The 22,686-nt window shown below is 45.7% G+C and overlaps 1 protein-coding gene across 1 annotated transcript; it reads right to left on the reverse strand.

Moving 5' to 3' along the window:
* Nucleotides 1-1,631: 1,631 nt before the first annotated feature.
* abcg1 (ATP-binding cassette, sub-family G (WHITE), member 1) lies at nt 1,632-21,955 on the reverse strand. The gene is made up of 15 exons (XM_012858052.3): nt 21,832-21,955; nt 20,351-20,618; nt 11,393-11,510; nt 11,173-11,305; nt 9,000-9,050; nt 8,768-8,913; nt 8,437-8,560; nt 7,728-7,842; nt 5,135-5,271; nt 4,929-5,030; nt 3,279-3,447; nt 3,095-3,195; nt 2,458-2,616; nt 2,260-2,378; nt 1,632-2,177 (listed from the first exon to the last, which is right to left on the reverse strand). Exons 1-15 carry the CDS (start codon nt 21,892-21,894, stop codon nt 1,949-1,951), a joined length of 2,034 nt encoding a protein of 677 aa, XP_012713506.2. The 5' UTR covers nt 21,895-21,955; the 3' UTR covers nt 1,632-1,948.
* Nucleotides 21,956-22,686: the final 731 nt, after the last annotated feature.

Consider the following 22,686-nt stretch of genomic DNA (forward strand, 5'->3'; position numbering starts at 1 on the left):
ATATATATATATATATATATATATATATATATATACACTACTCAAAAAAAAAAAATATATATATACTACTCAAAAATAAATATATATATATATATATATATATATATATATATATATATATATATAGATAGATAGATAGATAGATAGATAGATAAATATATATATATATATTTATTTGTTGAGTAGTATATATATATATTATATATATATATACTACTCAAAAAAATATATATATATACTACTCAAAAATAAATAAATATATATATATATATATATATATATATATATATTTATCTACCTATCTATATATATATATATGTATATACACACACACACACACACACACATATACATACATACATACATACATACATACATACATACATACACACACACACACACACACACACACACACACACACACACACACACTAAAGCTAAAGTGCTTAAATTTAACCAAGTAATAAAAGTGCTGAACTGAACTGGATTTTTAGTCTGGATGTGTTTATTTCTTATATATTTTTTGAACAATTTTGGATGAAAAGCTGAATTTGTGAGAACAAAGAGCCAAACAAGAGATGGAGAAAACCGAAAAGCTAATTTCATGAATCCCAACAGTGATTAAAATTCTTTCAGAACCTTGACTTCCTAAATATAAATATATATAAAGCGCATAACCAGGCCCTGCTCAGCTCCCACCATCAGGAGAAAGCCTCTGAACCTGGATGGATGGCTGTAATATGGTTTATAACACAGCTTGAAATTTGTTTTAGGAGAAATAACCAGACATTCTCTGCTGGTTCCTCTGCTTGCATAAAATCCATGGATACAAAGAGGAAATAAGAAAATAAACAGTTTCAGTCATTGTCAGCAGTTCTGTGGTTTGTTGATCTTCCTCACAGATGAATCCTTGATTACTGGTCATCAGTTTGTAGATCATAGTGAAATAAAAGAAACATCTCATTTTAAATGTTTAAATGAAATGGACCTGCACTGACAGCCCTCAGCCACCGGGGGGCGTAAAATCACCCCTCATGTCAGGAGTTTTGTCTTCTGAGGCTGAACATCTCCACCTGCTGGTCAGAGGGACACATTGCAGCTCAAATCGATGGTAGGTGAAAAGAAACAGGCGAACTTCAGGTGATTCCTGCGTGTTTATAAAATCAGCTTCTCTTTTCCTGATGGGTTTTAAATGTGCGTGTTTGGAAAAGTTTCCAGCTTCTGAAGTGAGCAGACTTTCAGTTTCCATCCCAGGGTAAGTCTGAAACCGAGCAGAAAACCTCAAACTTTAACCTTTGGGATCTGGTTGAGAAGATTTTACCTGAAAGCTCTACAGGAGGACGTTCACACAGATGGACGGACTGATGATAAATAAGTGTTTTCTTCAACCTTCACAGACAAGGAGACCCGCCGCTCCTCCCTAGACCCAGTTTGGTTCTCTGTGGACGCTTCAGGTTCTCATTGAGACTGATCAGAACAAACTGTCAGACTGTTTGCTGTGGATTCTGATCTGGACACATCCAGAACACATTTCAATCCAAACCACTGAATGACTGCTCAGCAAAGCTTTAAACGGATGCGAACAAAGCGCTTCAGGATGAAGACCGAGAAGCAAACACTGAAGCCAGAACTCGGGACATGAGACGGGTTTATTTCTGAGCGAGTCCACACGTCTCCGTTCACAAACCTAGAAATGATTCACTACCGTTGCAGAGAAGTCCTCGTGGTCCTGAAAACCTCTGGATCAGAATCTCGTGTCAGAAACCTGCCCAGAGAGGCCCGGTGAGGCCTTTATCCTGAGAAGTTCAGACTGTGGCACAGAAAAACCTCCAGAGACCAGGAGACCAGCTCCGGTCCCTGCTGGACTTCAACCAGACTACAGCGTCTCCTCATCGGAGTCCAGATGCAGACGCACTGGTCGGGTCCCCGTCCTGGTTCTGGTCCTGGTCTACCTCTCAGACCTGATCTTGTAGCGCAGGACGAAGTAGGCGATGATCCTCAGAGAGAAGAAGAAGATGGCGAGGACGATGAAGTCCAGGTAGAGTTTGGCCTCCACCATGTCCAGCTCCTTCAGGATGGCGTCGGACTTCTGGAAGTGACACGTTTCGTCCTCGTCGCAGTGAAGATCCGCCCGGTCCAGACCGTAGATGGACAAGATGGCGCCCTCGAAGCCGTACCTGAAACCCAACGGCAGGAACCAACAGTCAGGACCAGCACCAGCAGCCTCATGCCACACCCAGGTGTTTTCAGCGCCCCCACCTGACGTAGGAGATGTAGGACATCCACTGCAGGTACCAGGGGATGGTGTCAAAGCTGACAAAGAACCCTGAGAACAGCAGCACCGGGATCGCCGTCACCGGACCCACAAAGGTCGCCACCTGCAAGGAGCAAACACACCTGAGTCGGGTCTTAACGGAAAAGCAGCAGACGGCGCACAGGCGAGGGCTGAGGAGCGACCTGCAGCGAGGTGGAGGCGGCTCCGATCAGCAAACCCAGGCTCTGAGCCACCAGAGATGTGAGGACCCCCAGAGACAGGAAGAGGAAGAACCGGCCGGCGTCCGCAGGCTGCGCCGTCATCCAGTAGACGATGCTGCAGTACACCACGGGGAAGACCACCTGGAGCACGGAGCAAAGCTTCAGCTGCACGTTTCAGGAATAGTACAGAGCTCAGACACTGAACATGTTCTACCAGAACACGGCGGTGCAGTTCTGTGTACGCGTGACCGCCGCCATGTTTCAGACGCACGGCAGCCATGTTGGATGCTGAAGTCAGGGCTGCTTGGAGCCAATTCTGACTTCAGAGGGCCCTGCTGTTGTGTTTCTGACAGGAAACGCTGCACAGTTCAGGTGCAATGCAGCATTTTCAGCGCCGTCGTCTTTTACTCCATCATGGCTGTCCTCAAAGATCCAAATCAGGCTCTGGCTCTTTAATACGCTAGACTATTCCAGCCTGCTAATAGGATTGGAAGAACGAAACATCTTCATGTTTGGTTTCCAGGCTGCAGCTGCACTGAAGATGTTTTCTTGTTAAACATATCGTGGTGGAACCAAACTATCTGAAAACAGCGTCTGCTGCCGTCTGTCCGGGCGTTACCTGGAAGGGGAGGTCAGCCATGGTCTTAGCCAGGTAGTACGCCTTCAGGCTGTACCAGTAGTTCAGGTGTTCCCTCAGGAAGACGCCCAGCTCCAGAGGAACTGAGCACAGAAGACAGAAAGATGAAGGACAGAACCACTCGGTGCTGCACGGAGGAACCAGGAGCGTCTCTGAGAGGACTCACATGTGAGCACCGTGGGCATGAGGGCGGCGAACATGAGGAACAGCATGGAGAAGAAGAGGAAGCCCGAGTTACTCAGGACCTTCTTGGCCTCGTTGCCGATGCCCAGGTACAGGAGACCGATCAGAACGCCGATGCCGATGTGAGAGGAGATCCTGAGGTGGGTCAGCACCTGCTCAGCCGACCGCAGCGTTGCAGACAGGAGAAAGAAGAGGTTACTGAAAATCTGCTGCAGTTTCATGTAAACCAGCTGCTGTTGGATAGATTTTAATTGCACACAGACGCTGTTAAAGGCCAGTTAAAATCATATTTAGGATGAATAAAACTAAAACCAGGATAAATTACTATTTTCCTCACAGGGTGTGACGTTTATCCTGAACGAATTAACATTTCTGACTTTACAATGTTCCAGATACACTTGTTTTAATATAGCAAATCTATGCCTTTAGTCGTGAAAAAAGATGTTTCCCAAACATTTATGACTTTTTGCCTTCAGAAAAAAATAAGTGAAATTAATCTCATAATTCCTGACTTTTTGGGAAAATGTACTCGTCCATGGCAAATAATTAATTTTCTTTAATCTGCAATGGCCAAAATATAAATGTTCTTTTTGGAAATTACGAGAATAAATTCATAATCTTAAGTGTACAAGAACAAAGAAAATCATGAGAAAAAAGTTGTTATATTATAAGAATAAAGTCACACTATCATTTTGAAAGTCCAGCGAATAATATTTTAATGCTTATTTGCTAAGAAATATTTAATATTTCCTTATTTGTGAAATGGAAACCAAAGTATAACTTTAAAAGATGTTTGTTTTAATTCAGGGGGAAAACGGTGATGTTTTTGTAAGCGTTCTCATAAATTTAATACTTTATTCTTGCAATTTTATGACTGTACTCAGACAGAATCAGAATCAGACCTACTTTAATAATCCCAGAGGGAAATTGCTGAAAATTACTCTTGTAATTTCCAGAAAGGAAAGAATAATAACCCCTCACTCCACCAAAAGGGGGTTGGCGGTGTATTCTGGAGGTAGTGGGCTGAGAAGTTTGGGAACCCCTGAGTCAAAGGATGTAAAGGTTAGCGGGTCAGAGGATCTCACTGAACAAAGGTACCAGTCAGGAGAAGGAGACCGGTCCAACACAAATTCTACGAACTGGTCGTGTTCTACATCTAACGACAGTCTCCTGTTCTTCCCTGTGTTTGGACTTGGAGCAGTGGGTAGGGTTAGTTGTGTTTGTTGTTTTCTTTGCGTGTCGCACGAGTTTCCATGGAGGAAATCATGAACGGATGAACTTTGACCCCAAACCTGCAGGTGACCGAAGCTGAAGACGAGGATAAATGTAATTTTTCAAATTTTATATCACATTTCAGTAACAAGACAACATTTTAATTGACTTTTTACTGAAATGTGCTTTACCAATAAACTTGCCTTTTCAGCAACAAAAAGAATGACCTTAACTAAGAACCAGGATGTGCAACCGAGTCATTGCAGCTTTTTCATTTTAATCTAACAGGTTTGTTGTTTTTTCTTTGACGTGTCACGGATGAATGTTATATGTGGAAAATGTTTAAACCTATGAAATGGTCTAATTTAAAAAAAAAAAGCTGCACTTTAACAGGGGGTGTGGATCTTTGGGGATTCCTCACCGAGTCTCTGAGGATGCTGAGGAACGTCCTCCTGAACAGGATGCAGAACTGGGTCTTGCAGCTGGCTGAGAAGCTGTGGCAGCCTTCAGATGAAGAACTCTCCTGAGCAGAGCAGAAACGTTCAGCTGTGAGGACCATCGCAGCGTACCGAGTCGGGTTATTCCCGCTCTCCGCTGACAGAGATCTGTTTCACGGCTGTTCTCTACCTCCTGCCACAGCAGCGGGTGGAGGCTGGTGTCTCCGTTCAGCTCCGTCTGATGGTCCTCCTCAGACTTCCTGTCCTGAACCGCCTTCACCAGTCTCACCATCTGGTCCCCGTACTCCCCGGACGCCACCTCCATAACTGTGGAGGAGACAGACAGATGAGAGCGATGAAGGACAGACGTCGGCAGGACGCAGCGGCTGAGAAGACGGTTGGCTTTGGAGACTTCCTGTTCCAACATCCCTGGAGCGTCACTTTAAAGGTGCAGCTGGATGTTTTGGATCAGGCTGTGGAGAAGCTGTGATTGGTCAGTGTTATGGCAGCAGATCCAGTATCTGTCATTCTTGAAGCAAAAGTAAAGGAAGCGTGCAAACTGTGGATTTAACTAATATCTTTATCTAGAAAAATGCCAGAAAAGCAGTCATTAGTAAAAAAATACAAATGTTTCTCTTTCTACATGTAATTTCCTTTAAACACAGCTTGTCAAAAAACTAGTAATCTGTGCTTCTCTTTCCTTCCATTACGTTTCTGTAGCTATCAGCCATTTTCAGGAAGTAAGACTTTCCAAATAACGGTATGACTTTCAAAACACAACAAACTTAACTGTAACTTTTTTTTAACCTGTTTTCTGTTAACTGCAAAAAAATTATGGACAAATAAATTTGTACATAATAATTCTATCAACCGGACTGCACAGTGGAGCAGTGGGTAGCGCTGTTGCCATGCAGCAAAAAGGTCCTGGGTTCAAATCCTACCCTGGGTCTTTCTGCATGTTCTCCCTGTGCATGCGTGGGTTCTCTCCGGGGTACTCCGGCTTCCTCCCACAGTCCAAAAACATGACTGTTAGGTTAATTGGCGTCTCTAAATTCTACTTAGGTGTGAGTGAGAATGGTGTACCTATTGGGGAAAATGGATGGATGGGATTCTATTAACTTCCCTTTTTTATGGCTCTGACGCTCAGAGTCCATCTTGCTGCAGACAGCAGTTAGAGGGATTTTGGTTTAAGATCAGGAGTGAATTTTCTCATTAGAGATCCTCATCTGTCTCTCTTCAACCCCCCAGGAGGGTCCCAGGTCTTCCCCGAAGCTTCTTACTTGGGGACAAAACATCTTCTAACAAAGGAACCAGACACCTCTGAACCTGCTCTCTGCAGTAAGAAGCTGTGCCTCCTGAATCGGAGACATCTCCGACAGGCACTTATCTTTAGTGCCCGGCATTACTAATTTCAGGTTGACCTCCATCCCAATCTACCAATCCAAAGGATAACCAAGTCAACCAAAACCACATCCATGATCCTGAGAAAGGCAAGGTAGAGCTGGCCAACCAGAGCCTTTCTACAGCGATGCTTAACTTCCTCAGAGACCTCTACACCAGTAATCAGCAAAGACAAAACTGTTAACTTTGGAAGAACATGAAGGTTTTCCTTCCAACTCATCTGAGGTAAACATCTCGCCTCCAAAGGAAACAACGCTGTCAAGCTGACAAAGCTTCTAGTCAGAGTGGCTCATGTTACCCTGAGCTACCTCTATAGTTATGCTGCTATAGGCTTAGGCTGCTGGAGGACATCAGGGTCTATTTATCTCACTCTGCTGAGTTCTCCTACTGCACTTCAATCTGCATTGTTTGTTGTTATTTCAGCTTTTAACTTTTTGTTCTCTGTCATTTTTCTCTTCATAGAAGGTATACCTGGTCTGGCGTTCTGTTAGCTGTGACATCATCAGGGGAGGCAGATCTCTATTACCATCTAACATAGAAAGTACTCCTGGGTCAATGTGAGCTTCTGTGCTTTCTGTGCCTCTGCTCTGTCTTCTCTACCATAGAAAGTACTCCTGGGTCAATGTGAGCTTCTGTGCTTTCTGTGTCTCTGCTCTGTCTTCTCTAACATAGAAAGTACTCCTGGGTCAATGTGAGCTTCTGTGCTTTCTGTGTCTCTGCTCTGTCTTCTCTAACATAGAAAGTACTCCTGGGTCAATGTGAGCTTCTGAGCTTTCTGTGTCTGCTCTGTCTTCTCTAAGCCCCAGTGGGTGGAGGCAGATGAGCATTCACACTGAGCATGGTTCTGGTTCTGCTGGAGGTTCTCCTCCCTGTTAAAGGGGAGTTTTCCTCTCCACTGTCGCTTCATGCATGCTCAGTATGAGGGATTGCTGCAAAGCCATCAACAATGCAGACGACTGTCCACTGTGGCTCTACGCTCTTTCAGGAGGAGTGAATGCTGCTTGGAGAGACTTGATGCAACCTGCTGGGTTTCCTTAGAGAGGAAACTTTCTCACCAACCTGGAGGATCTGATGGAGTCTGACTTTGGAAAGAGCCTTGAGATGATGTGTGTTGTGAGTTGGTGCTAAAGAAATAAAGTAATTGAACTGAAGTATCTGAAGGTATACCAGACTCTTTCAGAGCTGATCTGGTCTACAGAGACCAGACACTGTTTATGGAGTCTTTTTCCTCAGCTACAAACTGAGATCATGCTTCCTGCAGTCTAATACACACGGATACTGAAGATTCTGTCAGAACCACTTCTAAAAACCAGAGTTCTCAGGCTAACTCTAAATCAAGAACGGGTCTTGGTGTGGGATTCATACTGTGTTGGTGTTCTTACTGAAGTCAGCTGGGTTGTGGTAGGTGGGACAGTTCAGTCCGAGGACCTGCAGGTACGGAACCAGACTGGACACTTTTCCTCTGTAGATGCACTGACCCTGGCTCAGCACATAGAGCTGAAACACACAGACACAGTTCAGGCATGGTGGGTCTGTTTGGGTTCTAGATTTCTAACGGTAGGCTGTTCAAGATTCTTTATTGTCACAGCGTGTTACTGCGGTGAAATTCCTTTCAGGACATAGTCCGGCTTTGAGACCACACAACAAACAATAGACAATAAACATGTACAGCATTTTTTTTCACATTAGAGCGTGTAAAAGATAAAATGATAAAAGATAAAAAAGTTTATATCATAGTCCGAGGGCTTTGATATCCCTCCTTTGAGTGATATCAAGCCAAGTTACATGGATTAGTCCGTCCTTCACGAATCACAAATAATGAGGTAGTGAGGAGCTTTTATGCAATGATTTGATGGAATCTGACTTGGAAAGAGCCTTGAGATGATGTGTGATGTGAACTTGTGCAAAATAAATAAAATTTAATTGAACTGAATTGAATAAACTGGAAAGGGTTTCAGATTGTGGAGCCAAAGCGTGTAGCTGGTTCTGAGACTGGTCTAGGGGGGGATATTGGGTCCAGAGGGGAAGGAAGTGTCTGCAGCTAAATGTCATCAACGTATTGAGTCAGCAGGTTTGCTCTCCTGGCCCCACCTTGTCAAAAAGCTCAAAGAGTTTGGCGCTGGGTTGGTGGATGGTGCAGATGACGGTCCGTCCTCCTCGAGCCAGAGCTTTGAGAAGAGAGACGACTTGGAAACAGGACGAACTGTCCAAACCACTGGAACCCAAACAGAACCGGGAACGAAGGTCAGTGTTTTCTCAGAAAGACAGTCTGAATCTGGACAATCTGGACTGAACTAACTGGGAAAACCAGAACCCAGTCCAGTCAGGAAAATAACATTTGCATAAAAGTTTTAAAGAAGAAGCAGAAAACGGGTCAATAAAGTGATCTGAGGAACCCAGCAGACAGCAGAAGTCTTCCCACCTGGTGGGTTCATCGAAGAACATGACCGGAGGATTGTTGACGAGCTCCAGGGCGATGGCTAGCCTCTTCCTCTGACCCCCCGACAGGTGGGACGTTCTGGTTCTTGCACAGTCCAGCAGACCCAGAGCTGTAAGGATCTCCTGGACCTGACGGAGCCGAGAACAGAAGCAGAGCTGCGTGTCAGACAGATTCCAGAGTGGGAGCGTGGAACCTGCATGGAGCCAAAGCCTACCATCTCCCTCCGAGCCTCCTCCTTCTCCTGCAGCTTCAGGTTGGCCGAGACCTGCAGAAACACACAGATTTTACCGCTGCAGCACCTGGACCTGCACTGGACCGGAGAGGCCGGTTATAAATCTACAGAGCGGGGCGGGGGGGGGGGGCATGATGCAGAGACAGTCCCTGAGACCAGACATGTTCTTTTGTTTTTAGACACGTGAGTACCGGCGCCTTCTTTGGCACGATAAGTTAAGCGGTGCACAAAAACTCAACACCAACTAGCAGCAACTATTTATTTTTTTTGTGATGCATAAAATCTGATTTTGATCAAGTTTACATTAAACGGATAAATTGGCATAAACCAACAGACTAGGAAATCCATTTTATATAAGCTAAATGTAATTATATTTTTATACATAAAATTACAAATACAGGCTCACTCACATTATTCATTTATTGAACAGAAAGGATTCACATCGATCCTTCAATGATCCAGCAAGGACAACCAACACTAGATTAATATTTGCTTTTAGTTTCCGTTTTTAATGTTTTATTTTGTTTAGTTTCCTACATTTTATTGCAACTGTTTTTTTTTTACATGCTTTTATTCTGGTTTTATTTTCTAATGTTTTAATCACGTGAAGCACTTTGCATTGTCCTTGTACTGAAATGTTTTATACAGATAAATGTGCCTTGTCTAGATGGTCTCACACTATCCAGCAGAACGTAAACGCAACATCTGCATTTCCAGCGTTCTGATTGGACGATCCGATCTTGGGGCCGTAGGATTTGTTCCCCACTATGTCTACTGAGAGCGTACTGGGCATGCTCACTGCGATTTCAGATGTTCATTATTTAAACAAACGTTGGTCGGCCCCAAAATTAAGGCGCCTCAGGAGGATTTAATCTGCTGAGCTGTTAGTTTATTGGCAGACTTTGATATATAGACACAGATGTTTATAACAGAATTTTATGGTAAGGGAATCTGTCTTTTTTACAATATTGCTTTATATAGAACGATCATGTCCTACTGATAATTGTGAACATAGAGCTCCACAGCGCCATCTGGTCTGGTATTTTTTAATGTACAGCCTGCAGTCCACTATGACCCACTATTGAATCCTGGTCTGAAAATATGTGACTGAGACCATGAAGTGGGTTTTGTGTTTGGTTGACTTTCAGATCAACTTGATCATCCAGCTTTTTCACCATTTTCTGTAGTTGTGGTTACTCCGTTCCCCACTTCCTGGGTACCGTCATGGGGATACAGCGTGGGGAAGTTATGCTCAGCTGCATTAGATCTGGTCCTGGATCTGCCTTTAAAAGCCGAACAATCAAAGCCGTGGGGTCAAACATTCGCCCTGCGGCTCAGGTTTAGGTTGAATCTCACACGTTTTGCTCTAAAGTGTGAAGATTTCCACAAACTAAACAGAACAGCTGACGTGTCCATCACAGCTGATCTGCAAGAAAAGCAACTTCTTCGTTGGCTGCAGCTGTTCTTGTCTGTAATTTTGGCTAAAAGTTGACGAGATTGTTTGAAAACTATAAACTGTTTCATGTTTGGTGATTTATTGTGTTTCTGGGTTAATTTAAATATTTTTCACTCAAATGGAAAGTCTGGCAGTTTTATCCCTAACTGACCGATTTGTTCCTCTTTTATTCCTGCTGAGACGCTTTTCAGCAAACAAACGAATAAAAATTGTTTTCTTCTGCTTCCTATGAAACAGGAATTAAGGAGCCGCCAAACCAACACCTCCGCTGGCTCTGATTGGTCCGTTTCAGAGGTCGTTATGAGGTGATGGACTGATGTCGGCCATAATTTAGACGTTTGCCCTGAAGCCCTCAGGCGTTTGCAGAGGAACTGAGGGTTTGGGGGTCTACGCCGTGGGGCAGTGCTCTGGAGCAAGGCACTGGATGCATATATCAATTTTTTCCATTTTTTCTCTTTATGCATTTACACAGATAGTCAGTCCAAAAGCATGAATGTTGAGACGTGTTTTGGTGAGTGCCTGATTGTCTGTATACTGCTGAGTGATGGACTGGGGACCCGTTCGTTGGGACCGCTGGCAGGGAATCATAACTTAACTTTGGTTGTTTTTCCACCTGAAACATTTAGAGGAAAACTGGCTGTGCAGGATTTTCAGGGCCGTCTGATCCGGGATGGGGAGCATGGCTGTGGGTGGACCTACCATCATGGCCTCCTGCACGGTGAGGTGTGGCAGCAGCATGTCGTCCTGCATGATGTAGCAGGAAACCTTCCGGAAGGAGCGCAGGTCTCTGGGTTGGCCGTTGATCAGGATCTCGCCCTTCATCCCCGTCTCCCTGTGTGAAGATGAGGGACTCGGTGGATTTCTTACATGTTTCCGTCTGCATTGGAAAACCAAGAACACCATGAAGCCTCCAGCTCACCTGTACCCCGCCAGGATATTCATGAGCGTGGACTTCCCAGCTCCTGAGGGCCCCATGATGGCCACCAGGTCCCCGCTGGTGAATTTCCCAGAGATCCCTCTGAGCAGAGTCTTGTAACCTGAAACGAGACGGGAACAATGAGTCCGCAGGTTCCCAGCTGCACCCAGAGCCGCTCTTTGTGCTTCGGACCACGGCTCTGGTTTCAGACCCGCTTTCTGTCTGCCTGGTTTCATCGGCACAGATTCCCACGAACTCCGCTGGCTGAGCTCAGACTGAAGAGGAGGAAACGTTCTGGTTCTGAACTTCGATCAAAAAAGGTTCTAACAGTTCATAGAAACAAAGAGAAATGGCTTTTGGCTTTGAGTTCTATCAGAACCAGAACCATCACGTTCTTTAAAGGTTGTCCAGGAGAACATTTAGGACTGAAACACCTGGTGCTGTCTGAAGCGGGGGGGGGGGGGGGGGGGGTCTAAAGAAGTAATCAGGAACGTCTCCCAGGACGTCCAGTTTCACACCAACTGGGAGAAAATCACAAAAACTATTAAAACCTACAATCCGCAGAGAAGGAGAGCAGAACGTCAGGAACCAGGAACCAGGAACCAGGAGGAACTCCATCAGACCTCTCTGCATCCAGAACCCTCGTTCATCAGCAGCTGATAGAACCACAGCGAGCACAATTACCTTAGAGAACCTTGGTCCACAGAGTTCCCTTAACAAGCTTCCCTGTGGACAGAAGAAACCAGAAGCTAAGATGGTTCAGAGGCTGCTGGGACGGACCTTCTCCCAGACAGAACCTGGACCAGGAGGATCAGTTCTCCAGATGTTCTTAGTATAGAACCTGTAACTAGGCCCTGCAGCCAGGCTCTGTGGTAGTCCAGGGTCGCACCAGAACCCAGAACCCGCTCCAGAACAGGAGAACCCATCTCCTGTTCTGGAAAGGCAGCTTTAATGCAGGAAAGTCCAGCGGCTGCCGTCAGGAACGTTTCTTCTTCATGCATCTCTCACCCAGACGGTGGGAAAACACGTTGAACTGGCGAAGAAGAGGAAACGCTGGATCTGGGATCAATCTGCCTCCAAACACCTGAAAAGAACAACGATGAAGATGCTCTTCAGTAACCTCTGCAGTTTATCTGCTGAGGGAGTCTGACCTCTCCTTAACGAGATTATCTTGTTTAATCTGGGAACTGGATTAAATCCCACTGACCGACAGTAACCCTCTGCAGCGGCGCTGCTGCTGCAACCTGCAGTACAGGTCCTGATCTTCTCCTTCATGATCCATGGAGTTCTCAGGCTTCCACGGATCAGACATAACATTATGACCACCTGCCTGTCACTGTGTCCACACCAATGACATGAACTCTACCGGACCCTCCAGGTGTCACTGGTATCTGGCACCAAGCAGCAGGTCCTCTACGTCCTGCTAGCTGGACGGTGGGGTCTCCAAGGACCGGACCTGCTTGTTCTCCATAATCATTTCAGCTCGGTCCACTTCAGACCTGCTCAGGTTCTTGTGCTTTCCACTAAATGGTCACTCGTAGGCTAAAACATCCAACCCACCAACAGATGTAGGCAGCGTTATTCGCTCTCAGTGGTCATAATGTTATGCCAGATGGAGTTCTGGGGACGTGTCCAGGAAGCCATCGTGATCCACAATCAGCACCACCAAAGACCGGAGCAGCGTCTTCATCGCTACAGGTGAAGCTGGGTTTGGGTCGGACACGGACCCTGACCTGATCCGGCTGAGGTCTCGTCAAGCTCTAACCTCCAGAACCAAGAGGAGTCTAAAGTTTGAGCTGATCAGAGAGAAGTTAGAAACGTACGGATCAGAACCAGAGGAGATGCGGAACAGCCTGTTTCAGGCGCTGTTCACCCCTGAGCAGATGAGGAATGTTCCCACTGAACACAGAAAGTTTAACCTGAACAGAAACAAAGAGGAAACTGCCGCTTCCACAGAAATCTGATCTGTGCTCCTTTCCTTTGTTCCAGAGCCAGAGAACAAAACCGGCAGCAGCGAGAGAACCGGAGCGGGTCGAGGTTCCTCAGAAACTCAGAACCCAAAACAACAAGAAACGATTCTGCTGCCGGTTATCTCCTCTGAAGAAGCTTCACTCACAAACTCACTGCCCAACAGAACCGCTGCTGCTGGATCGGTCATTTTCTCAGAGGAGCTGCTTTCACATGTAGGAAACCAAAGCCGGTCCACATCTCAGCAGATTCAACAGCCTAACATCTTTACACTTTAAGGTTCTGCTCTGACTTTAACTTTAAAAGATAACCAGAGGAACATTTAAATAAACCCAGTTCACCTCCAGCCACCACGGCTCTCAGGGAGCGGCTGATGCTAACCACGATTCTGCAGAGGTCGCCGCTCCTCGGTGCCAAACCCCAGCAGGGTTCATATCTGACCAAATGAACCATTCAGGTTTAAGACCCGGTTGATCTGGACTCTGAACTACAGTCAGGGACAGAAACCCCTCTGGACACACATGTTTGGTGCTTAACAGAAATTATCTGGGGAGCCGACACATCTGGTTGAGTTGTAGTGTCATCAGGCAGTCACCAAATCACCTGACAGTGAGTCAGATTAGGCTTGCAGACAAGTAGATCAGGGTTGATTTAATTTTTTCCAGCTGTCATTGGACAGGTCGCCAGTCTGTCACAGTCTTTGATTAATCGCGTAATCTAAGATACATTTTCTTCCTAAATGAAATCTTCTCTTATTTTAGGTTTTTGTTTACCATAAATTTTGGTATTCATTACAAACTACAACAAAAAATGTAGAAACAGATTTGCGCTTCATTGTATAACGTGGTCGGGTTGCAGTAAAGACCACCTAATGTGTGACGGAGTCAAGACCAAGACTGCATCCCAAAAGGTCCAATGGGTCAGGATTCTTTAGCCAAAGTGGAGAGCTTCAGCTTCTGCCATAATAAGCGCCGTCAGGAAGGAAGGAGATAGGAAAGGCAGCCAGAATGCTTCCTCCTGCAACTGCTTCAGCATAGGAACCTTGCGATGTCCGCCACTGGTGCTAAAGAGCCATAAGGAATCCCACAATCCTTTGCGTGACATGATAAGTAAATTTTCTGAAAGCTGTAGGCCCGGATCTGACTCCATCCTCCATGTTTCCGTCACTAATGATGTCAGAGTTAAAGGCTGGAATCAGATCAGCAGCTGAAGCTCCTTTCCTCCCTGGCGGAGTTCTGCTGAAAGGTCAGGGAGCAGGACATAGGAGCTAGGAGATAGGAGATAGGAGACAGGAGCTAGGAGCTGTTAACATTTCACGACCAAACCGAGACGTTTTCAAGGGGGCATTGCTGTAATCCTACTAACGTAAATGTTGCTGCAGACATTTAAGGTGCTGATGGAAGATTCTCTTATTAAGGTTCTGAAAAGGCCCATGACCTCTGACCCAGCTCCTGAAAACTGCTCTGTCAGCAGCTGCAGAGGGGAGGCGGCCAGAGCGGAGTCAGATAAGGTGCTCTGCTGCCTCTCCACTCTTTTCCTTCTATTTAATAACTAACTCAGGGATCAGGCATCATTATTTCCCACAACAAAGGAAAACCTGTCTGTGGCGGCTCATTAAGGAAGCGAACCTACAACAGACCGACTGGTTCCACTGGTGCACCAAACGTTTTCCTCTCAGAACGTTTTCCTCTCAGAACGTTTTCCTCTCAGAACGTTTTCCTCTCAGAACCCGAACCGGTCCGTAAGCTGAACCTCAATCAGCTCCAGAAGGGAAAAAACATGTTTCTATCACATTTCATTAAAACGCTGGTGTCTAAAACTTAGAAAAGACTTGCGTGTGTTAACTGTGTATAATTTCTAAGTCTGTGGCCTCTAACTGTGTACGAGTTAATCTGCGCCACAATAACACGCGTAGAAATGCAGTTAATCAGTCAGAGGTGTATAAAACTTTTCATGAACACTGACCCAGCAGATGACCAGCCTCTCTAACTTCATGAGTTTTAGAAACAGCTCTGGGTGTCGTCTCCACAGCTGCTCAGCGTGCATCAGGACGGTGTTTTAAAGTTCCTTTGAGCTAAAGCAACTTTATAAAAAATTTAAATCCCAGCTCATTTAGCACTAATCAGAAGCTTTATGGTTCGTTCACACCAAACGCGATCCGGGCAGATTTTCCGTTGGTCGTTTGACTCTTCGCGTTCATAAACGATGACCTCGCTTGCTTCACCGTGTTATCAGCCCATGTTCTGATAACACGGTGAAGCACATCTGGAGAACTGATCCTCCAACTCAACATGGCGGACCTGGATTTCATCAAGCAAGTCACACTTCACGTTTGTTTACTGTGGAAAACTGAACGACAGCGTCGGCTCCTTTGGGTTCACCAGATCCTCCAGAGACGCACCTGCCTGGAGCTTTTTGTGGATCATGATCGCTTCCAGCAGGACTTCCATCTTTCCAGGCCTCTACATAAGGATAATATTTAAATCACCGACTCAAATGCCAGACAGACAGACTGTTGCATCCTGGATGCATTAAGCAGCGTGATCGCAGATCCTTCCTCCCAGCAGCTGTTGGGCTTTAGAGTCCTGACCTCCAGTCCTTGAGGTCTGGTGGTCCTGCAGCTTTATGTCTTTCTGCTTCAACACACCAGAGTCTGATAATTAGACCATCAGCGTTACTCTGGAGAACTGAGGAGATCATTCAGCCGTCTGTTTCAGGTGTGTTGATCCAGCGACACGTCTAAAAGTTCCAGGACACCTCGACCAGAACAAGTGTTCACATCTCTGCTGTTCCTGTTGTTTTCACAGTCCTGTAAATAGTCTGTTGTTGTTTTTATGCAAAAAATTCCCATACATGAAGCAACTACTCTTAATTTTTTTGGGAATGCATCTTTTTTAACAACTAATTAGTGTACAAAAGGTTTTCTTATGTTTTTTTTTTTACCTTTACCTTTTATTTTTACCTTTGTGTGAATCTGCCTCTCACTTTGCTGCTGGTCCACCAGAATTTCTCCACTGAGGGACAATAGAGCAGATTTCTGCTTCCATTACATAAGGATAAAAAAGAAGAGATCGCTAATTGTCAAATTATTTCTATAAGATTGTGGAAAATTAACTGCTTTTTGCTGTAAAAAGCAAAAAGCTTTTTAAAGTTTTTAAAGTTCTATTCCCTTTAAAATGCCTGGGTCAATGTGAGCTTCTGTGCTTTCTGTGGCTCTGCTCTGTCTTCTCTAACATAGAAAGTACTCCTGGCTCTGACACTCGGAGTCCATCTTGCTGCAGACAGCAGTTAGAGGGATTTTGGTTTAAGATCAGGAGTGAATTTTCTCATTAGAGATCCTCATCTGTCTCTCTTCAACCCCCCAGGAGGGTCCCAGGTCTTCCCCAAAGCTTCTTACTTGGGGACAAAACATCTTCTAATAAAGGAACCAGACACCTCTGAACCTGCTCTCTGCAGTAAGAAGCTGTTCCTCCTGAATCAGAGACATCTCGGACAGGCACTCATCTTTAGTGCCCGGCTTTACTAATTTCAGGTTGACCTCCATCCCAATCTACCAATCCAAAGGAAAACCAAGTCAACCAAAACCACATCCATGATCCTGAGAAAGGCAAGGTAGAGCTGGCCAACCAGAGCCTTTCTACAGCGATGCTTAACTTCCTCAGAGACCTCTTCACCAGTAATCAGAAATCTTTCCTCCACCCAGGCTCCAAAAAACGTCAAAGACAGAACTGTTAACTTTAGTAGAACATGAAGGTTTTCTTTCCAACTCATCTGAGGTAAACATCTCGCCTCCAAAAAAAAACAACGCTGTCAAGCTGACAAAGCTTATAGTCAGAGTGGCTCATGTTACCCTGAGCTACCTCTATAGTTATGCTGCTATAGGCTTAGGCTGCTGGAGGACATCAGGGTCTATTTCTCTCTCTCTGCTGAGTTCTCCTACTGCTCTCCAATCTGCATTGTTTGTTGTTATTTCAGCTTTTAACTTTTTGTTCTCTGTCATTTTTCTCTTCATAGAAGGTACACCTGGTCTGGCGTTCTGTTAGCTGTGACATCATCAGGGGAGGCAGATCATCCTCTATTACCATCTAACATAGAAAGTACTCCTGGGTCAATGTGAGCTTCTGTGCTTTCTGTGTCTCTGCTCTGTCTTCTCTAACATAGAAAGTACTCCTGGGTCAATGTGAGCTTCTGAGCTTTCTGTGTCTCTGCTCTGTCTTCTCTAACATAGAAAGTACTCCTGGGTCAATGTGAGCTTCTGTGCTTTCTGTGTCTCTGCTCTGTCTTCTCTAAGCCCCAGTGGGTGGAGGCAGATGAGCGTTCACACTGAGCCTGGTTCTGGTTCTGCTGGAGGTTCTCCTCCCTGTTAAAGGGGAGTTTTCCTCTCCACTGTCGCTTCATGCATGCTCAGTATGAGGGATTGCTGCAAAGCCATCAACAATGCAGACGACTGTCCACTGTGGCTCTACGCTCTTTCAGGAGGAGTGAATGCTGCTTGGAGAGACTTGATGCAACCTGCTGGGTTTCCTTAGAGAGGAAACTTTCTCACCAACCTGGAGGATCTGATGGAGTCTGACTTTAGAAAGAGCCTTGAGATGATGTGTCTCATGATTTGCCGCAATATAAAGAAAATTTAATTTAATTTAAAAATAAAAACCGTTAACATAAAATGATCCAGAATCCTCCGTGGGATGAAACAGCAGTGATGATATAACTCATAGAAATCTTATTTTCCAGCAGGTCTCTTATTATCCTGAAACAAAACAGCAGCATCTGAAATGTGACTGAAGTTGCTGGTTTAAACGCCGGCGTATCGCGCCACAGATCAGGACTCTCTGTCCCTGCAGCGCCGCCTTTGTCTCGGTCCAAAGAGCTGAAACGTGATCCGGGCGTTTCTGTTACCGTCTGAGTTTTACAGTCACGGCTCTTATGGTGCTTCCTAATAATCAGGAGACTAAATGAATGGCAGTCAGAGGCTGAGATTAACATCCGCCAGTCTGGGAGCGGTTTCTGGGCCTCTGCAGACTCAGGACCGGTTTTCCTTCATCACAGAGAAGTTCCTCTCAGAGCTCCTTAATCTGACCTGCAGCTATTTCCAGACGGAGACACTGAGTGAGATTAGCAGATTAAATCCTGGTAATCCAGCAGGAACACAGACAGAGTCGGACCGGTGCGACAACAAACTGCTGCTCGCAGCGTCTTCATCTCCTCCGGGTTGTCCGTCCTTTCTCAGCTCAGATGGAGCGTTAATGCGACTCTGAAAACAGATCCGTGAATCGATGTTCAAATACCTGGATGAGCCGACGGCCTCCATGAGAAGCTAAAAGTGCATATAGTCCGCAGCAGGTCATAAGATTTCAAAAGGACTGTCCAGGTAATCAGATCAGTTACATAGAGCCCAGTTTGACCCTGTTCCTGATCCAGAACCGATCAGTTCATTTTGTAGTCCCTGTTTACAAGCATAGGGTGACAGTGGAAAGGAACAACTCCCTTTTAACAGGAAGAACCGTCCAGCAGAACCAGATTAATCATGAGTGGCTCTCTGCTGGTTGTACCTGGTCCAGAACCACTCACAGAACTCTCTGGACCCGATCCGCTCAGGTTTCTGTTCTGATTTGGACCTTTAGAAGATGAAGACAAGGTTCCTGGTGAGACCCGGCTTCAGAACGATGAATAAACCTGCTTCTGTAACGGTAATCTGTCCCCTGACAGAGTCCAGGTCCTCGGGTCCACAGAACCAAACTTCACTGCTTCTCATGAAAACTGTTGAACTTCCAAACATTCTGATGCTTTCCAGAACTTTGAGCTGGAAAAAACTAATTTTTTTCTGCGTTTCCAGCATCCAGAAACTAAGCAGAACAGGGTGTCAGTGTGGGTCCAGAGTTCTGCCAGGGATCGGGTCCGGCCAGAATCGACAGGCAGAGTAAAGCTGTGCTCAGTTTCTTGGTGTTTTAGTGCTTAAAACAGGGACGGTTGTTCTTACTGAGATTTAAAAACATCTAAAGTGGTTCTGTGTTCAGAATAAAGTCTGATTTGGATCTGAGGAGGTGGGACATAATGAGGTTTGTTGAAGAGTTAAGAAATCAGAACCATAATGTTCCATATTTGACCATCAGGTCAAATTTCTGGGCTGATTTCTCACCAAAATGTTATTATGGTCACATAATGACGATAGAGATTGTGCTTGGTGTTCTTTTTCTGGGTTTTTACGTTTTTACAAAGTAGGCGGACAGGAACTGGAGAAGACATGCAGTACCGGACCTGAGGCTGGACTCTAACCCGGGTCAGCCGCAGCGAGGAGCGAGGCCTCCGTAGGCGGGTCGTTCTTCCTGCGCCAACCCAATGTCCTTCTTTATGTTGGTCCAGTTGTTTGTTGGTTCAGATAACAGAGATAAAATTTGATCTGAATTATGGCAACTCGTTCCAACCAATCCATTATTGTGTTCCACTTGGTTCCACCTGGTTCCACTTGTGACCGGACTCTAGTTTCTCTCTTGGGTTACTTGCTGTTCTGATGTTTGTCATCAGACGGCTGCGGGTCTGTCGTCCACAGATTGTCTCCTCATGCTTCATCCAACCGCCCAAAGTGAATTATTCTGCGCTAAAACCCGCCCAGAACATCGTGTCCGACGGTTCCCAGCACGGTTAGGCTGAAACGTAACGAGGCGACCCAAACGGGTTCTGCCAGTCCAGACTCCGACATGAAAATGCTTCAGGTAGATCCTGGCTGAAGGCTTCAGGTTGGTTTCCTGTCCCGAGCAGAGATGCCTGCAGGGTTTACCTGAGCGAGGTGAAAGCTCAGGTTCCACCCAGACTCTGTCGTTTAAACTGGTTTTATCCGTTTATTTATTTAGACAAACAGCATAAATCATTAATCACTTAATTAATAAAGAAAATGTGTTGTTTCTGCTGCAGGAAGTCAGCATCTACAGCTGAAGGCCTCATCTTTGCTGTTCCATCGGCCAGGTACGACCCCCCTCAGGTGAGTTTCCTTACCCTTTTTCCTCCACCAGGGTCCCTCTCTGATTGAGTAGGAGACATCTTTGAACGCGATGTTGACCGCTGGCCTCCGTGGTAATGAGGAGAACCTCTGGGCCTCCGTCAGGCTGTTGTCCACCTTCTTTATGGGTCCGTCCACCTTCTTCTGGTGCTTCTGCAGCAGCGGCGTCTGTTGGGTTCCCGCCGGATTCCTGCTGACCGCCTCCTCCAAACAGACGCACACCGTCCGGGGGTCAAGCATCAGGTCCGGGGGCCCGTTGGTGTTCTGGAGGTGAGACGGTATCTGGTTAATGTGTTCAGACCCGGAAAGACCTCGTTCTAACAGTTTTAACGCCTTCACAGTTTTTCTTTCGACTTTGGCTTCTTTGACGTCATTACTTCATGACGGTGAAGTTGGTGCAGATTTTCTGTTAGCGAGGACATGTTGGTGCTGGAGAAGAGCAGTGAGCGCGCTCAGATTAGCTGGCAGCTGCTCAGCAGAGCTCCTGTTTATGTGGGGCGCTTTGAGACATTAATCTGGCCCAGAGGTCACTGTCGGACACAAGAGTTCACGCTGACTGCTGCTTGTGAATCAGCAGAACCGAACGCTCCACACACCTGAGAACCTGGACATCACAGGTACACCTGGGCAACCAATCAGCCTGGAGTCCATACAGCTCTGTAGGTTTCATATAATATTGTTGGAAAGGATTATTTAAAGCCAAAAATGGACTTTAACTTCTCGCCTTTAAAGCCAACCCCTGCTGCCGCTGACTGTTACCGGCTGATTACACCAGGGGGCTAAATAAAGATGTTTGAGTTGTTTGATATTAACGTGAAAACTAGCAGCTGATTCGGTACATATTGAGGAAGTTTATTTTAAAAAGATTTAAAATACGGACACGTCCTCGACGCTGCCTCTAGTGGTTGGCTTTATATTTTAAACCAGAATTACCTCTGAGGTTATGCTAGTTTAAACAAACGCAGGACAGAGAAATCAGAGACGTGTGAGCTGATATGAGACCAGAAGTTACGACTCAGAACCAGAACCTTTTCTGCTGAAGGACCTACATAAAGCTGTCATTGGTCCAGTCCAGGTTCCAGCTCTCAGTGGGTTTCTCTATGTTGTAAAATGTAATATTCATGCTGTCCCCAGTGGACGCCAATGCTGTGGACAGTGGACCCCTGTCCTGGGAGTGGATTTACCTGTTCCCGAGACCCACTGAGCATGCTCAGCCTCTCCTTTTCTCCCACACTGAAGCAACTGTTCATATGAGGGATTATGTGCTGATTTTCATTAATTACTTGCATTTACACTAAAAAAACATCAGATTCTGTCTCCGCCTGTCTGAGGACCTGAGCAACAGAAATCCATCAGCATGAGAAACTTAGAATGACCAGCTCGGTGTCTGCAGGACTAAAGCTTTGTCTGCCTCCCCTGCAGGATGTCTAACATGTCTGCAGCTCATGCTACGCGTGTGTGGCTGTTTAAAACTCACCATGATGATGGAGTTGGTCACAGTGGGGTTGTGCACGGACCAGGCGGCCATCAGACAGGCCATGGCAGACAGACTGCAGCTCAGTGGTGATCTCCCTCTGAGGACACACTCACCACAGCCAGCAGCCAGGTGAAGCCTCCTCCCCCTGACTGATAACCCCGCCCTCATGTATGACAGCCACGCCCACAGCAATCACCCACAGCAGAAAAAGGAGGCAGAATTGTTGCTTTTTGGGTGAAATGCTGAATGAATCTTGATAACTTCTGTCTGAAGACAAAATAAGGGACTCCCGACAAAGACTTGGTGTAAAACCCAGATCTCTGACTGACAGTCACTCCTGTCTAAACACGCCCATCTTATCAGTGCTAACCTTTATGTTGGTAGCACTAAGCTCAGAATAAATCAGGAAACTTTTTATTCAGTTTAAAAAAGCTCAGTGTCGTGTCTCCACCTCTTGGAAACTAACTCCTCCCGCCTCAACACTGCCCACAACGTTGCACCCCCAGCCGCCAACATTAGGGGCTAAAACAGTGATGGTGATAATTATGTGCTGTGATGCTGAGTTTTTAAAAACAACTAGAGATAATGCAGATGTTTATTTTATTCAATATAGAAAACGAGCCTTGAGACGCCTTAGAACACCAACCTATCCCTGGTTTAGCTCCGCCCACTCCCATAGGCACAGGTGCACGGTGTAAAACGAAGACTATTGTCTCCGCCATGATTTTTATGATTAAACACAAAATGATTTTCAATGCTGCACCCAATCTTGGTGTTGGACGACAGCCGTGTGGGCAGTTGCTCAGGGCAGCATCAGCAACGGGGCGTCCAGGCATCCGATTAATCACACAACTC

Source organism: Fundulus heteroclitus, unplaced genomic scaffold (genome assembly GCF_011125445.2).
Source record: "Fundulus heteroclitus isolate FHET01 unplaced genomic scaffold, MU-UCD_Fhet_4.1 scaffold_44, whole genome shotgun sequence".
Lineage (NCBI taxonomy): Eukaryota > Metazoa > Chordata > Actinopteri > Cyprinodontiformes > Fundulidae > Fundulus > Fundulus heteroclitus.

Excerpts from the sequence above, each read along its gene's own strand:
- abcg1 (XM_012858052.3), bottom strand. The coding sequence starts at position 21,894 with ATGGCCTGTCTGATGGCCGCCTGGTCCGTGCACAACCCCACTGTGACC. Across the intron at positions 8,914-8,999 it reads AGGAGGCTCGGAGGGAGATG|GTCCAGGAGATCCTTACAGC; the intron begins GTAGGCTTTGGC and ends CGGCTCCGTCAG. Across the intron at positions 2,617-3,094 it reads TGGCTGACCTCCCCTTCCAG|GTGGTCTTCCCCGTGGTGTA; the intron begins GTAACGCCCGGA and ends TCCGTGCTCCAG.